The 16,930-nt window shown below is 45.5% G+C and overlaps 1 protein-coding gene across 1 annotated transcript in view; it reads right to left on the reverse strand.

The window, feature by feature from the left end:
• Window positions 1-2,859: 2,859 nt before the first annotated feature.
• LOC144142721 (box C/D snoRNA protein 1) overlaps window positions 2,860-16,930 on the reverse strand; it is a 33,471-nt gene continuing 19,400 nt past the window's right edge. The window contains exons 6-7 of the mRNA XM_077674400.1: window positions 14,980-15,104; window positions 2,860-3,022 (exon numbers count right to left, since the gene is read on the reverse strand). Coding sequence (XP_077530526.1) covers window positions 2,943-3,022; window positions 14,980-15,104 — 205 coding nt within the window. The 3' untranslated portion in view covers window positions 2,860-2,942. The remainder of the gene's footprint in view (window positions 3,023-14,979; window positions 15,105-16,930) is intronic.

Raw genomic sequence — 16,930 nt, forward strand, 5'->3', positions numbered from 1 at the left:
ACAGCTAATCCCGTGAGAGCACGGGATCGAAATACGTGTCGATTTTGTCAGTTTGTTCTCGGTTCTCCTTTTTTTTTTTTTTTTTTAACACGAAAGTGTTTTCTGCCCGGCTTCACAAAGATTTTGGTGACTTGATATCCGTCACGGAACTGACGTCGCCAGAAAGAGTGCCCGGTTTCGATCCCACGACTCTCTGGCCGCAACGGGAGGTACGTGGCGCTCTACCCGCTGCGCTACGAACCGAGACGTGAGCATATGCTACGAATGCACCTTATGTCCTTCCCTATGACTCATTCAGATGGTGCGCGCCGTCTAGAAGAGGCAAAGCGAAGTAGCGCATCATGACGTTAATAAGCGCCGACAGTTGGCGCCTTTGTTTACGTGGGACGCGTAAACAAAGGCAAACAAAGGCAAACGCGTAAACAAAGGCCTGTTTTTTGTTTCTTGCGTGTCGGTGTCACTTCGTCTGGCGGGGTCAGGCTCGCCAACCCTTCGCACAAGAAGGAAATTCCTTTAACATTCAACTGCTCCTGTGAAGGCCCCTTTCACTTTCGTGTTTTGCCGATTCCTATGAAAGAGGGATCAACCACATTTTTTAGACATGCATTAAAGAGCACGATTACGTAAAACTGTGACTTGTTATTTTTATGTATTTTTATTTTTGTGGGTTTTCTGCAAATTTGTTCTGTTTGGTAATGTATATTTTTTCAATGATTCACATTTACTCTTACAACGATAAATGTAAAGTCGGCAAAGAATACTTGCGCATTAAAAACACCGGCTGACGTTAGCACTCTGCAACATTTTTTTTAATGCCTTGGCCGTCCATTAATGCCAACCTTTATCCCACACAGGTGGTAAAATGGGGAGGGGAGGGGGTAAAGTTTGTAGCTTGTGATGTTGGGTGATTGAACTACTTTGGCTCACGATAAAGTTACCACAAACGCGGGCGTTCCACTTCAGCTCTCAGGCTCTCATGTTGTCACTCATGGAAACAGAAGGCACAAAGATCACGTTTACCGAGTGTAATTGTAAACTGCCACGACGTTTCCACAGCCACATGGTAATCGAACTCGCACGTAAGTGCATTGCTCTTCAAAACACGCATCGAAGCATCCACCGTTAAGGTTGGTGTGGAAACCGTAGTCACTGAAACCAGTGACAATAATTTAAACTGGTAGAAATTAATGCTAATACTAAAAATTTTATTCATACTCAAATCAGGTGGAGCCAGGAGTACAAGGCTACAAAAAACCACCCATATCAATAATGCCCATACCCAACCGTAGAAGCGTCCGACAAGTTTACATATCCATTAGTGCATCTAAGAACTCAACACATCTAAGCACCGAAGCAACTATGACAAAAACAACGAAAGGCTGCAAAGTCCGATGCGCCAGCCCATTCCAGTAACAAGGAGAGTGCTGAGTGGTGGCGCCACCCACCCAGCTGCCCGATCCTATAGGAAGGGTATTTGCAGCTAGCAGACGATGCGATGCGCCTGCGGTGCTCCAGCGCAGCTCTTCAACGGCGATGATGAGGTTCAATTGAGACCCGCGAGATGGCGCCACAGGCGGGAGATTTTGATTGAGTGGAAACTCTCCACACGTGAGCGCAGGCGGGCGAAGAGACAGGTTTCGGAGCTCGGCGCAGCTGGCGACTTCGAGCGAGACAGGACCCAGAGCATTGTCGGGTGAGGTGGTAGAACGATCCAGCCCGTCACCTCCAACCTGGGTCAACCATCGTCCACTGGTGGCAACGAGTCAAACGCCTCCAACTGCTCAAGCAGCAAGGGACCCGTCAAAGACATAGAAGATGGGAAACACTTGGGTGGTTTTGGGAATAAACTCCCCTCGATGTTTGCACCAGTTGCTTTTGTCTTGCCTGCCTCCCACTTCGACACCGTAGACACGGCGGCCACGTGTGGAGGATAGTCTGAGGCTGACTCCACCAACAGAGTATGCCAAATATGGCACCTGGTAAGCCTGCAATGGCTTCTTCGGCAAGTGTGTTGTGTAAATGGGGGAGTTTTCAGACTTTTGCACTACGGCCAGTAAGCAGATTATCTTCTCCATTCGCAATCTTTCCAGATAATTTTACCCCCATCTAATTCCAATATTTTTCGTGATCCAGTATAATGAACCAGGAGCAAATTCTGCACGTGTTCCAAGGAAACCCAGCATATTTGCAAGGTTCACTTCCTTTTTTTCTTTCCTTCCTACCATCATAAAGACAACTGTCGCAGCCTGAAGTTGAGCAGCAGCAGAATGCGTCACTGATAGAACCACCGACATATTCGTGCACAATTACGAGCTTTGCCTGTACGTGGCAGAAATGAATGGGGCCTTTGTAAACAAAGCAACCAGACATCTGCATGCAAGTGAAGTGGTCGTTTTGCAGTAACAGCACTGCTGCCCCTTCAACATATCTCTGGCACAGTACTCTTTGGCCTCCCTAAACTAACACGTGTGTTCAAGGGGTAAGGAAAAATGCAGCTATGCAGCCAACCAAGCTCACTCGGTACCAGCCACACAGGAACAAACGGGTAGAAGAAAGTCACCACAAATGCCATGTTCGACACCTGGCCAATGTGACGAAGACACTTCAAGCAAACCACATAAAAAACCTGCCGCGGTGGCTCAGTGGCTACAGAATTGTGCTGTTGAGCCCAAGGACGTGGGTTCGATTCCCGGCGGCGGCGGCTTTTCTGATGGAGGCGAAAAGTGAAAACGCCCATTTGTTCGAGATTTTGGTGCACGTTAAAGACCCCAGGTGGTCAAAATTAATCTGGAGTCCTCCACTACGGCACACCTCATCGCCTGTGTAGCGTCGGCTCATTAAAACCTCATAATCAATCAATCAAACCACACAAAAGCACTGAGCTTTATTAAACTTATACAAAATATCAAAAAGTTCACTCATCATCAGGTTCTCTTCACTCCTTATTCCTTATCGCATTTGGGCAGTGCATTCGTATTGAAAAAAGCTGGCAGGCTTGTACCACCATGGCTTCCTGATGGCTCTGCGGAAAGCAAAAATATTAAATTGAATCAATGTATAGCTCAAATGACATGCATAACTTTTCTACACAAGACCTTGAAGAAGAAGAAGAAGAAGAAGAAAAACATGAGCCTTCAAAATCAAAAACAGCCCAGATATGTGCACCCATAGTCATGTCTGGTCAAGCGCATCAGCAATACGCGATACTTGTTTTTGTTTTTTTTTCTCTCTCTCTCTCCCAGTAATAAATAGGTTTCCCTGTGTTGCGTCCTCCTGAGCATTGTAGCTCAACGTGAGAAGAAACACGCTGGTTTTGACCAGGGGAAGGACTAGTGACTTTTGCTGTTGAGGGCAGCGACATTGCATCCCACCTCTCACTCATGCGAGGATTGGGAGAGAGATTCCATTTTAAAACGAAATGAACCATAAAATGCAACGTCTGTGTGAAACTGAAGTGCAAACGAGCTAGAAGTAGTTGGTGCCAAATTTTATTTTTAATTCCTTTTTAATAAAACTGCGGCACGCTGTATTTTGATGAATGCACATGCTCCACACAATGTGGAAGAGAAGGTGCTAGAATGGACAAGAATTGTAATGATCTGTGCCAACCTAAAAACAAGCTATATTTATGCACAAACCAACTCCCAAATGTCCAATTTTTGTACCACTAAAACTGAGCAGCATCCATTACAGTCTAGATAGTGGATGGGAGGAGCCCAAAACACTGGTTGTAGTACACACAAACATTGAAATGTTGTCTTGCAGATTCATTTCTATTTCGGAGGAGGTACAAAATATCAGTTCTAAAACGGGTACTGCATACAGCAATCGATGCATGAAAACAACGCAACCAGAGGCACGGGTGTCAGCGGTGACAGCCCCTGGTGTGAGGAGAGAGGGACGACTGAGCTGCGAGAGCTGTCCACGAATTTTGTTTTTGCAGTGCATGGCATGCGCGCACTGCAGATGATTTCGCTTGTGCTTGCTGCATCTGACCCCACATCTTCCGTGGCCACCTATGTGCAGAATACATACTGTTCAGTGTTTTCTTCAGTGTATTCATGCATGCCCCGTAAATAGGCAAATTTATCCTTTCAGACACACAGGTGCTAACACATTTCCAGCCCCAGCACAGCTCAATGCCTACACCTACACCTCCATGTCGCTAGCACTGGCAGTGAAGCCAGAAAAAAGTGAAAGCAAAGTTGTTAACGATGTAAACACCACAGACCGTTACACTGAATGGCATAACCTGCGCTGCACTTACATTTTTTGCAGCAGCATAACGTATCAGCTCGGCTTCAAGCAAGCATTTCAAATCTTTTCGTTGACCTTATTGCACTCTGGCTGCTGGATAAAGCCACTCATCTGGAAGTTAAGCAATTTTAGTTACATCTTGCCAGCAAGAGTTGTTCCCAAGGAAGTTCGTAGGGTGCTGCTCTTTTTTTTTTCTTCCTAGCATGCATTTCCAACGTCATAGACTTTCAGCAAGCTAGTCATTTCATAGTAAAAAAAAACATGCCCCTATAACATGACATTTCACATAACGTCCATCTAGGCCCAACAGGTTGTATCTTCTGCATCCCCCCCCCCCCCCCTTTTACTCTGAGGACATTCTTAGCATGCTCCTCACCCCTCACTGTTTCCCCGTGCTTGTTGAACTCCATACATCGTTCTCAGCTATAAGCGATTTCACAAAGACACTTCATAGTCGACAGAGCAACTGAACTCACAACCACACCTCACCCCTTCCACATTTTCAGGTAAAGTCAAACTCTAGCAGCCTGACATTGTTACTTGCTGCATGCCTACCGCTGTGAACACACCCACAGCTGCACATTTGTGGCTGCAAACAGCTCATCCCTGGGGCACACATGCCAGTTTTTGGGGAGGAACCAACATTTAATGGCTAACTCCCTTATCCGACAGAAAATGTTCAGCACAGGCGCGATAATATGCACCACTTAGTCACAAACATCCCTTTGGTGACTGTTCAGCACACCAGTCTGTGTTGCTTACGCCCTAAACTTTCACTCCTCTGCTTTTTGGGCCCAACCCAGGTGTGCCAGTTTTCGGGAAAACACTTTGAGTTTAACACAAACGTTCATTTCAGGCAACCACAGACATATGCAGAAGATGAGAGTTACACCGACGGAGTCCCAGTGGAAGGCATGTCAACTGTTCTGTCTGTTACGTGCAAACACCAGAGCCGAGACAGCCGCTGTAACTCAGTGGTGCTGCCACACAGCCAAGCCTCAGCACACCAGCTGCGACTTTCCCGATACAACACAGTATACTGGAGAAGGTCAAAACTACCGTACTTACCCGATTCTAACGCGCCCCCGATTCTAACGCGCACCCGATTTTCCTGGCAAAAAAACCTAAAAAACTTGCACCTCCCGATTCTAACGCACACGGAACTTTGTGACCCAGAAAAACGAATGCGAGAAAAACGGGCGATTTATTTCCCGAAGTAATCTCTCATCTTACTCCTCGTCACTCTCCAAGAGCTCCTTGTTGCTTTCCGCTGACTACAACATCTCATTCTCGGTGCCGCCAAGCGTGTTAGCGATGTCACACTACTGAACGAACGTTCAACCATGGTCGATGGGATCGTGGCCCACACCTCGCATGCCCATCCCGCGAGCTTCTCCAGAGGGGCACGCTTCAGCCGACCGCTCGTTTTGAACACATGGGAGCCGCTCGCAAGCCACGCGGGGAAGCGGCGCACCTTCGTTGCTGCTGCTGCCATTGCTGTATTAAGCATGCAAGTGGAACAATTTGACGATTCGTGTGAACGCTGATAGAAAAGCCTAGGTTTCCTGCGTCCGAAACATGGATGGTCCGAAAAGTCGTTGCTAAAAGTGGCTAAAAGCTTTGGCGCCATCTTAAGATGGCGATGACGATGGATGGGACAAAATTTCCGCCGTTTCGGCAGTTTCGGTTTCGTATCCGATTATTACGTGCATGCGACTTTGCCGCCTATTTTTTTCGGAAAAAAAGTGCGCGTTAGAATCGGGTAAGTACGTACATGCAAACACGGGACAAGCAGACAGGCAAAATTGAAAATATTTGTTTCACATTAGTATTGCAATAATCAAGGCACTGTACTCCCAAATCGCGATCCATGCGTGCACGATGATAAGTAACCCTAGAAAAATGGGCTTTGCAACAAACAACATCCACTCCATTCAGTGAGTCAGTGGTTGCTGCTGCTTGGCGGTCAGCAGAAACACAACAGCGAGTCGGATCACCTATAAATGCACTGAAAACACACTAAGTGAACAGAGGTCGAATGCAATTCGCTATGAACACACAGCACCAGACGAACACAGGTCGAGGACGCAGTGCATTAAACAAGTCCCTCTTTGAAGCTTTTAAACTGCAGCAGTTGCAGCGCCACCTATATTCATTGGCTAATGGGCACAATAGTCCGTTTTCTACCAGCTGGCATATACAAATAATAAACACACAGAGGAACTGCAGAGAAAGCTATACACTCCTTGTAGCATCGACACCGACTGCACAGACTGCCTCTTGCTATCTCTCTCTCCACTCTTTAACGAGATAATGCAAAGAAAAGGATGGGAGGTAAGGGGAGGACAGGAGGCTGAGTCAACTAACAGAACAAACAAAAAAAGAGCAGCCACACTCACTTTAGCATGGCTTCTGCTTTTCTAGTTTTATTTGGTTCACGGCCAAAGATGAGAACCAATAGATCACATTGACTGCGTCCACGTTCAATGGCTACTTCCCACAACCTTTATCCTTTTTACTGTTTGGTGAGACACCATAATCTAGCCTTGATGAGAACAGAGTAAGGCCATGCAATAAAGCCGGTCCGCAAGTGTCCTTTTTTGCTTGGCTTGTAAAAGTTTCTGGCTCTAAAATTAATGCCGTTTGTTGGGGTACAAGTGCATGGAGAAAATTTTGAGCATCTTGAAGATGACTCACATTAGCAATGAAGCAATGGAAAAACTAAGTGGAGTTCAACAAAGTTTCACAATTTTAGAGGCCATCAACTTAACTGTGAGATGAAAGTTGAAAGAGGCACGTAACACAGGCACTACCTGTGTAGAATGGGCATCTCAGAATCAACAGTTCAGAATCATGAAACAATAGGCTACATCCTTCACACTACCAATGGGTTACGCAGCTATGCAGACCTCCTTGCTTATGCTAGATGCTGATGCAAGCAAGCTGAACTGATTGCAGAGGGAATAAGGACGGTTGTTTGCAAGCAAATGCGCACACCCTATATAAAAAGAATGGCAATTTCAGCTCTCACTATTATGGCAAAAACAGTAAGTAATAGCATCGAACGTTTTCCACGTATGCTGTTTTTAAAGAAGCAATTTATAGACCTAGATGTATCTCAGTGATTGCCACGATCCCTTCAGGCTGCAGTTGAGCTTAACAAACCAGCTACGTCCAATTACGTTAACTTATTTTTTTTTTGTGCCAGTTCATTATTCATAACTAAGCAAACCAGCCTTAAAGGGGCCATGAAGACAAAGTACAACTTTGTTTAATTTAATTTGCAATAACTAGGTTTCACTACCTCACTCAGCTTCATTCCAGCCACGCAAGCCATTTTTTATTTGAAAAAACAAAAGCAGTACTGAAAAACTTTTAAATTTCGCGCTACAGTGACGTGTTATGAGCTCGAGTGATGTCATATGGGTCAGCATTTAAAAACAGTTTTCAGTGTGTTAACTGCAAGTTAGAACTCAAGTTATGTGATCGAATAGAACTAGAGGCCCCACTATAATCGTCCAGCCATGTGTCTCAGCGATGATTTTGGTTGGCGGCCACCAATCGCACTAACAAGATTCTGTGACGTCATAGAAAAGCTGTCGGAAAGTGGCTAGGAGTCCCCACTGCTTCACATGTTTTCTTTAATATCTCCAGTATTTGTTCGAAGTTTGTGAGAAAATTGGTATCATTGTTATTGGGACAAAGGACTCTGTCTAATGCACCAAACTTGTATTTTGTCTTCTCTTCATGGCCCCTTAAAGGGACACTGAAGTGATATGTAAACATTGCGGGATTACTAGCGCAAATTGTAGTCCGGAGTCCCCAGGCCATGTTTCGACCACTCTAGACGCGTTTACGCGATTTTATTTAGTAGAAAAACTAATTCGAAAATGCTGCCCTCCTCTCTTTACGCTCGCCCATTTTCTGTGGCGTTTTCGTGTGACGTCAGGAGGGGATGAGCTGGCAATTGGCTGCGGCGCTACTGCACGGCTCCCCGGCCAACAGTCAGTCGGCCCAGCGTTTCGTCCGCCGGCCGCCGGCGGGTCGCCGCAGTCCAGGGGGTTAAAAAAAATTGCTTGGTCGCAATTCGTTCGCTTAGTTGAAACGAAGCCAGGACACGTTTGTGAATGGAAGAATGTGCCTTTCTTTACTTGGTTTGTTTGTACACTGTATCTAGCTCCAAGTCAAGGTTGCTTCAAACAAGCGCTGCACAAGCGCACATGCGACGCTTCGCTGACTGGTACGCCAGTAGGAAAATATAAGGCCTCTTGAAGGCGGGAGAAGAGTCAGCGAAGTCAATATAGGTACTAAGGAAATAAAATCAACTGATATTTTTACCGTACAGCGTAAAACTAGGGCGCGGGAAGCACTTTTTTGCGCTGGGCGAACAAGCACAGCGGTCAGCAGCACGACTACGCATCTGCGAACGCTTTTCCGTCTACGAAATGCAACTGCTAGACGTGAGCTACTGTGGAAACTCGGGGGACGCTTACTGCACGAGCGCAGTACAACAAATAGTCACCTAAGCTGCTTGAAATGCCAAAACTAAATAAAAGTGTAAACCGGTTGTACAATATATACCCTATATTAGCCATGCCTTGGCATCCCGCTCCGTGGCCTAGTTGTCTGAGGCGCTAGGTATGTCACCGCAAGTGTTTTGCAAGTCACGAGTTCAAATCCCCCCGCGAACGTGCTTTTTTTTTTTTTTGTAAGTTAACTTTTTTGTTTTCCGCCGATGTTTTCTATATTGAGTTCACCTTTTTTTGGGCCGCAACGTTCATGGCTACACGAACTAGTTCACAAAACGCGCGCAGGCTGGCACTGGCGCGCTAGCGAGTTCTCGTTGGCGTGCTGTTGCCATAAGCACCGACTGCTTGCAGGCAGTGGGCACATGCCAGAATGAACAGACCCTTGGCCTGGTGCGAACACGCTTTTTACGATACAGGCATGAGGGAGGCAAGCTCCAAATATGGGGGAAAAGCGCACGACATTTGGGCGTCTGCGGGTACGCGGAGGGCGTTCATGCACTGCGTAGGTCTCGGCTAGTGAATGCTACGACTACAAGCCGTCCTGGGAGGCTTATCTTGTGCATTTTACAGCCGACAACATGGCAGAAGCGCGGTACGATGATTACTGAGATATTGAGAATGACCATCCAACAACGCCTTCGGTTGTGTTTTACAAAACCGAAACCGAAACTTGTTTGATTGCTAACCTTGGGCATCGTCCAATCACGGTGCCCCTCCTCTCAACGTCACAGCCTTAGTTGGTGCGGCCGCCGCAAACCGCGCATGGTAGTTTTTCTTCTTTCGCGCTTTGTAAAATAATTACCGATTTGTCAACCGGATAAACGATGAAAAGTGTGCTAATTTGAGCCAGTCTACGCAGTGCAAGCAAAAACGGGAGCTTGACAAATTCACTTCAGTGTCCCTTTAATTACAGGTACAAATGAAGAGTGTAGACGCAACATAGTGCTGGCTACCAAATGAATTTATTTAATTAAAGGCACTTGATAGACAGAACTATATTAAATCCATGTTCTTTGGTTGTCCCTGTCATTCCACAATGCTCACTTCACCCCTCATTTTTGATGGTTCTGACAGAGCCATGTTAACAGGCACCCTCCAGTGCTTTTTTCTTTTCTTATTTCTCCTTCTTTTTTTTCATAATAAAAGTGTGGGTGAGCGAATAGTGATTTTTGGTTTTGAAGCGAATACAGTCGAACCCGACTATATAGAACCCGTTTACATCGAATTATCCCTTATATCAAATTATTACTGAAACGATACATTTACAATGCGAATATATAGCAAAAACTACGCTTATATCGAACGAAAATACCAGCGTCAACTGATAGATCGAATGGCCAAATGCCGCGCTGAAATGCCCCCCCCCCTCCCAAGTTGGCTTTCCCAAGGGGCGGAAGTTCCACTGGCACACACCCCGCTTGCAAAAAATGATCCTGGCCCGCCCGCCATACTTTTTTTTCCCCTTTGTTGTGTTTGCATCGTTCGCACTTTGTGGGCTTTTTTGGAAGTGCAGCAGTGTTGGCAAGCACTAATGTCACTAAATAAAGGCTTATTGAGTGGCTCTAGCAAGCGCGAAGCGGCCAAATTTGCCTTTTGCTGTGAAGCTGGCAATCGCAAATCGAGTCGAACTTGGTGAGAAGTTGGACGTCCCCGTCAGGCACAAGATTCCCGAGAACCCCTCGTTGAAGTTGTTCAAGCAGAAGATACAGGACCATTTCATGCGAAAGTAAGGCAGTTTCACCCATAAAGCTTTCAAATATGCTATGTGCTTTTATGACGTCCAATTCCTTAGCTTGCTCATGTTCAATTATCCACTACATCGAACTGATAGACTTTTTTTGCGAGTTCAACATAACTAGGTTTGACTGTACGAAGTGAACCACGAATTTTGCCCCGATTTTGCCAATCAGTGAAAAATTAGTAATAAGGGAACTGAAATTTCTCAAGCACCTTCAGTAACTATAGCTGTAAAAAAACACTCATTTAAAAGGTATTGAAAATTTTTTCTGTGGTATAAAACGAACATATAGAAGCTATCCTATCACTTGTAGCTTTATATTTTATATAGGGCAACTTTCATCTCACGTGGCGACCTCAACCGCCAGAGTTTAATTAATAGAGTAACGATGGCGTATATTCAGGCAACCTGAAAATAACACGTTTTTCGCTGAAAGAATTCAATTGGCAGTTCCACGTATGTTCATGTCAGTAACTCAGTGTGCAGGGCAGAGCAAGGCATGAAAAGTTAACCTGATTTTTAGATCCTGATCTGCATGCATTCATGGCGTGGTGGTACTGTCCCTTGCAATTCCTCATGGGTCCCTTTTCCAGTACTGACACGTTAATTTTATTTATAAAACAACCACTTGTGCTAGGAATGCCCCCCCCCCCCCCCCCCCACACACACACACACAAAAATGTCAAATATTTGTTGGAGAAAGGGCATGTCATGCCTAATATAAACATATAAGAAGAGTTAGACCAAAATTGGAAAAAGTGGGTGATAACAAATGTGCCCTCTGCACCATGCAATGGCAATGTTTATCTCAGTGTCTCAGAGCTCAAAGCAGGACAAGTTTATTATTTTTCTTCTCTCTCATGCAGAAAAAGAAAAAGGCACATTACAGGTTTTAAAAAAACATCAACTCTTACATAGAGAGTGTTGACCAGGGCAGCTTGAGTGCGACCACATTATCAGGACGCGAAAAGAGAAGCACAATTAAGGGCCCAGTTGGCCTAATGCCAAGGAGCTAAGAGGGGCTTCCCAAAAGCATCTTCCTCTTGCAATAACAACAATAATAAAAGAAACTGCCCAAAAAACATGGACAAGGAGAGGGAAGTAGGCACACAGGGCACACTGTGTGGCTCCTTCCCTTCTCTTGTCCACATTTTTAGCACAATTTGTTCAACTACCCAAGTTTGTATCACGCCTTCATCTTGCCGTTCGGCCACATGTCACCGAAGCAGAGCGGGAAAACCCGCCAATGGTAGCAGAGAGAACAGAGTGCGTGTTTTTGAACTTCAAATTACTTCGAAAATTGATTCGAAATTTTCAAATATAGTGCTTCTTTATTCGAGCCGAAATCAAATATAGTGTTATTCACATCCATATTTGGAAGCTTCCAATGTTCACACATCATTGAATTATAAAAGCTATATCTGTGGTTGCTTGTAATTTAACCCATGCATCCGAGTTGCTGGCCTTGTCTTCAATCATGGACTTGACCCACAACATGCCAGCTTGTTGCAGCATGCTGTAGTACTGATCAAACCGTGCAGTCAAAATACGTACAGATGTTGCCCCAAAGAGAAAACTGTGCACGCACGGTTTCTGTCACTCTTTCAAAAAGACAAAAAAAAAAAAGCTTTTGGTCTGCCTATACATGGCACAGTGGGCAGACTATAATGCCGTTTCAAAACTCGGTCTACTAAATTCGTAAAAAGCAAATAAGCCTGCTGCAAGCCCCATACAGCAAGCCAAGAAAATAAGATAGCATACTGGGATCCCACAGGAATTCATGCACCTCCTTTGCGCATGCAGACAGGGCTAGTTATCTGACACCATCTCACCGAGCAGCCTGCCCCCAACTTAGGAAGACACAGAAGACAAAACTGAAGTTGGTCTAAACAGATAGATTGGCATCTGTAGAAAATGAATATACCAGTCTCTGGGGCAGTACCTTTAAAATAATCGTGTATATAATGAAAAAATGAAGCTATCGGTCAGCCAGCAGAGATGACGTAAATGGCGACTGAACGGATGTGCCAAGAGCCATGTGACGAACAACAGAACGAGAACCGTGCAAACAAGCTCTCAAAGAAACATGTAAAATCTTTCTTTGCTCATTAACTTTCACAAGTCATAAACAATTATAAAATGCACAGGTATAATTCAAGCCATGCCGACATTCGCGAGCTGCCAAGTTGTGGCGCCGGTGGCAGTTGTGATGGTTATTACAGGTTTGGCGTAGTCACTTCATAGAGTTTCTTAGTAAGTTTCTTAGCAAGAAACTCTATGAGTCACGTGTCTTATCTCCTTGTTTACACCACGGTGGCAAGTAGCACACCAGCCTTTCACGGTACCGCTCTTCTGTGGACAGTAATTTGAGTCTGATAGAACAAGTTTTTTGCTCCCTCATGTAGTGCTGTCTGCCTAAACAATGTTTTGCACCAAGGCCAGCGGCCAAAGCTGTGCATGTGCGTGTGTTGTGGTCACGGTCACTCCGCAATAAAATTCAACAACGTGCTCCTGCTATGTTAGAATTATCAACTGCGATGGTTCAACCCCGCACAGGGTATGTAGAGTGTGTGCGATTTTTTTTAAAAACCTCCTCAGCTTGCGCCGTAGCAAAGTGACTTGTTCGCCCATGTAAATCACAAGAAGCAAGTGCTACCCTTACGATGAACAGGAGGCAATTGATCGCCTGTTAATTTCACGCTTCAGCCTCAAAGCGCATGCCGTGACGATGTGTTTGTTCGAAATCATTTCTTGATTGCCTTTTGAATAAAATGTGTGCATCAAACCCGGTCTTTTGATTCAGGGCGTTGTGCGCTGTCATGCTTCCACTACGGTGCGTACTTGGGTAAAATGATATTTTTATTATGTTATGCGCGTGTTTCATCCCATACTGGTGCCAAGGCATGTGTTAGTGGTGGTTTGGGCGCTCATAAAAGCTCTAGGCACACTTCTGGCAGATGGCCTAATAGGCAACTCGCTTCGCAAAACATTCAACAGATGACGCAATATTCATTACCATATTGCGAAGGAATAAATTTAGCGTTGCACGCTGTTACAAGTTAAACTAACAGATGGCACCACACAGTTAAACCGAGTGCATTGAAGCGCCTAAAGCCCAACTATCCATAACAAGAATGCAACTCGAAAGAGCGCCCCTGTCGTCGTTCCCGCTGTGGTTGCACTGTCCACTAGACGTTTTGTAGGCCACGCAGCACATTCAGATAGTTTAACCGCCCTCTCACGTCCCGTGCAGCACCAATATTGGCGCACAGAGAGTGGCAGGTGATGGAAGTATAGGCAGGCAAGTTGTTCTGCCGTATGCGCCGAGTGTGCAACCAGTGGCTCCTGCGGCCGCGATGGTTCACTTGGTAGGTTTTAGTTTTCCTGCTAGACCACACCACCGTCTCACTTGCTCCTGGCAACCATTTATGTCATGCGAAACGTCATTTCTTGGCAATTAAAGCATCTTTTGCCGCCGAATAAACGCTGAGAGGGCTTCGGGGCACTTGAACTTTCGTCTGAGGCCAACTTGCTATTTGCCTTCAGTGTCCCTTTAAGTCATGCGTGCTCACACAAGTGCAGATTGGACCCTTGTTTGTTTCCCACCAACCTTCCTCACGCAGAAGACCTTTCCATCTCGCAAGACCAGAAGAGCCGAGAGGGAGCTCTTAAACGTCGAGTCTGGGGTGCCACAGGGAGCCAGTAATCACCTAGCTATACTATATATAGTACACTATAGGGTGAGCAGAAGCATATATAACAATATTTCCACTCATCAACAGGGCAAAAATGCTTTACACAGCCTAACTAGTCACACATGCATACAAGGTATAGCGTTAACAATTGGGCGAAATTCCTCTTCTACGGCAGAGGAGAGTGGACGAGGCCACTAATAATGATTTTTGGTGGCACGAGATGCATCAATTAAGCTTCCGCGGCTTCAATGTGTGTTCTCACCCTAATAAACAGTCATTTTAAACATCGTCACCCGCAGCAACCTATGTAGGTTCACTGCTGGAGGGAAGCCTCTCGCATAGCCGATTTTAAACGCCCCAGGACAAAAAAATATCACAAGGCTACATAGGGTATGCTGCTCACTGCATCCCAAAGATATATATTTTAAATTTTGAATTACATTTCCTTTGTTTTCTCTACGTGTATTCCCCCCTGACATGTTCTTGCTTTTCTTTTTCGGGACAGTTCGCAGAAGCATGGGGGTTGGCTGGATAACTAATCCTGGCCACGTGTGCAACTGGCGTGAATGAGACTCAAAGCATCATCAAAAATAATAGATTAATGTACGTGCACATTGCGCTATTTTGTGTGATAAAAAAAATCTCACCAACCACCTGGCACTGCGATTTCTGTGCCCAATCTGCGGCCTGGACTATAACAGGCGGTGCATGTCCCGCATTTGATTGCAGCGGGTGCGCAGGCCCACTCGACTTTGCTCACCTGGGCTGATGAGGTTGAACTGAGACAAGTTCTCAGTCAGCACAACCGTGAATGTCGGATACTCCACGATGACTTTCCCTTTGAGGCACTGCTCCAAACTCATCAAGGGATCCAAATTGTAGTAGCTGCAAAAACACAAAACACCAGGTTAGCCTGGTCCCAACACAGGATACGTTCTTGGTCTACGAGTGTGTTGCAAAACAGTGGGGCTCTTTCCACAGGAGTCCCGGAATCACCAGTGGCAGTTTGCAGGCAGTCCAAGGACCTGACTTACCCAAGAGAATGCAATGCACGAGCAAACAAAATACTGAGTTGTGCCTAGGAAAGTCCACGCGATGAGTTCTGGCCCGATAGTTGATCTTCAACAAACACACGGTTGAAACACACAAAGCAGCAGCTAGTGCCATCTGCTAGCTAGCTTCACAGTTTGTGCCGACATACTACCTGCACTAGGAGTTTTTCCCTCCACTGCTTGGATGTCTCACTTCTCCCCCTGGCCTTCCGACAACACAGCTGATCACCAATTACTCAATACTACATTAACCACATTGAGGAACATCTTCCAACTTCATCAAAATAGCCAAGATGTGTCCTGCACAGTCTCTTTGAAGCAGGCTGCCTTGAAGCAGTAGAACAAGAATTCTGTCCATATCATGCGCACCCTGGACCAAACGGCAATGTGAAGTGCAGTGGTGGTGCTCTGCATGGCAAGAGCTCTCAGCAGAGCAGTTGCATCCTTATGTCCCTAATAGCAGGAGAACTGGCTTTTTTGCGCTCCTTCTTTGAACGACACAATTTGTGCTAGTAACAGAAAAGTTTTATCGCCTGCCATCACCAAAGCCCTATGGTTGCAAGCCAGCAACTCAGTACAGCAAAGCACCATTGGAATGAACCTCACTCGAGTAAATGTTTCTAGTAGAATAACTGTACAAATTGCCCTGCCACTCCACCTCACTACTAATAGCTACAGATGAACAAAGTGCACTGTGATGCACATTTCAACATTTTCTGGGACACAAGTCTCTTTAATTAAGGTCCTCCGACACATTACCTGGAATGCCAATGGGCACCCCAATGCTTTGTGCCAACAGTCAACTGCACCAGTAATCAAGCACAGGGAGAACTGTGTAGTTCTGCTCAAAGTGGGCCAATTTTTTTTCATGCTATACGGCAGTAGAACTAGAAGAAACTCCAAAATGTAGAAAAAGGGGGGAGGGGGGGGGGAGGGCCTGTACCGGTAGTTTGCTCTAGCAAGAATGAAAATTTGACTCACGGAAGTTTTTTAAAAAAGCAAAAAATTCCAAAACTGTGAAAACAGGTGTTGCCACGCCTTCCGCACCAACAATTTGTGATGCCGCAAATTGGCGAAGCTTGTTTCAGCTTTCTTTGGAAAGGAACATATGTTAATGTGAAAAAAATTGATCTGGAAACTTTGTTGAGCATACAGTTTTAAAAGTCATGAATATCAGTTTTTAATCATACCAAAGAGGCTGCCTCAATGGCCCAGTGGTAAGCCTTGATTCAGTTGGATTTTAAATACAGTAATTAATAAAAAATTTCATCTTAAGGCCAGCTTCCTTTAACTCGGATATCTTAAAATATCGATAAAGTCAAAATTTTTTATCACCATGCATTTAAATCCCATAGGCGCAGTGCGTCTGCCCCACTTTATCTCGAAACGTTTTGTTCGGCGGACCACAGATATCTCAAAATGCTCGCAAAGATCTCAACACAAGGAAAAGTCCACTGCAGGCAGCTGATAAGATCATCGTTCGAATGCTTAGCTCCCACCACGGAGCAAGATAAAGAGGAGCGCCGACTGTGGCCCAAAAAAAATCATTTGCGAGGGACGATAATGTCCCTGCGCCACCGGGCGCCCAGCTTTCACTTTGCACTCCTCTTTCGGCCCCCTCTCGTCGTCGTTCCTTTGTACGTTGCTCTCCCCTTGCTC

Source organism: Haemaphysalis longicornis, unplaced genomic scaffold (assembly GCF_048455015.1).
Source record: "Haemaphysalis longicornis isolate Haplotype H1 unplaced genomic scaffold, Haemaphysalis longicornis Haplotype H1 scaffold_1, whole genome shotgun sequence".
NCBI lineage: Eukaryota > Metazoa > Arthropoda > Arachnida > Ixodida > Ixodidae > Haemaphysalis > Haemaphysalis longicornis.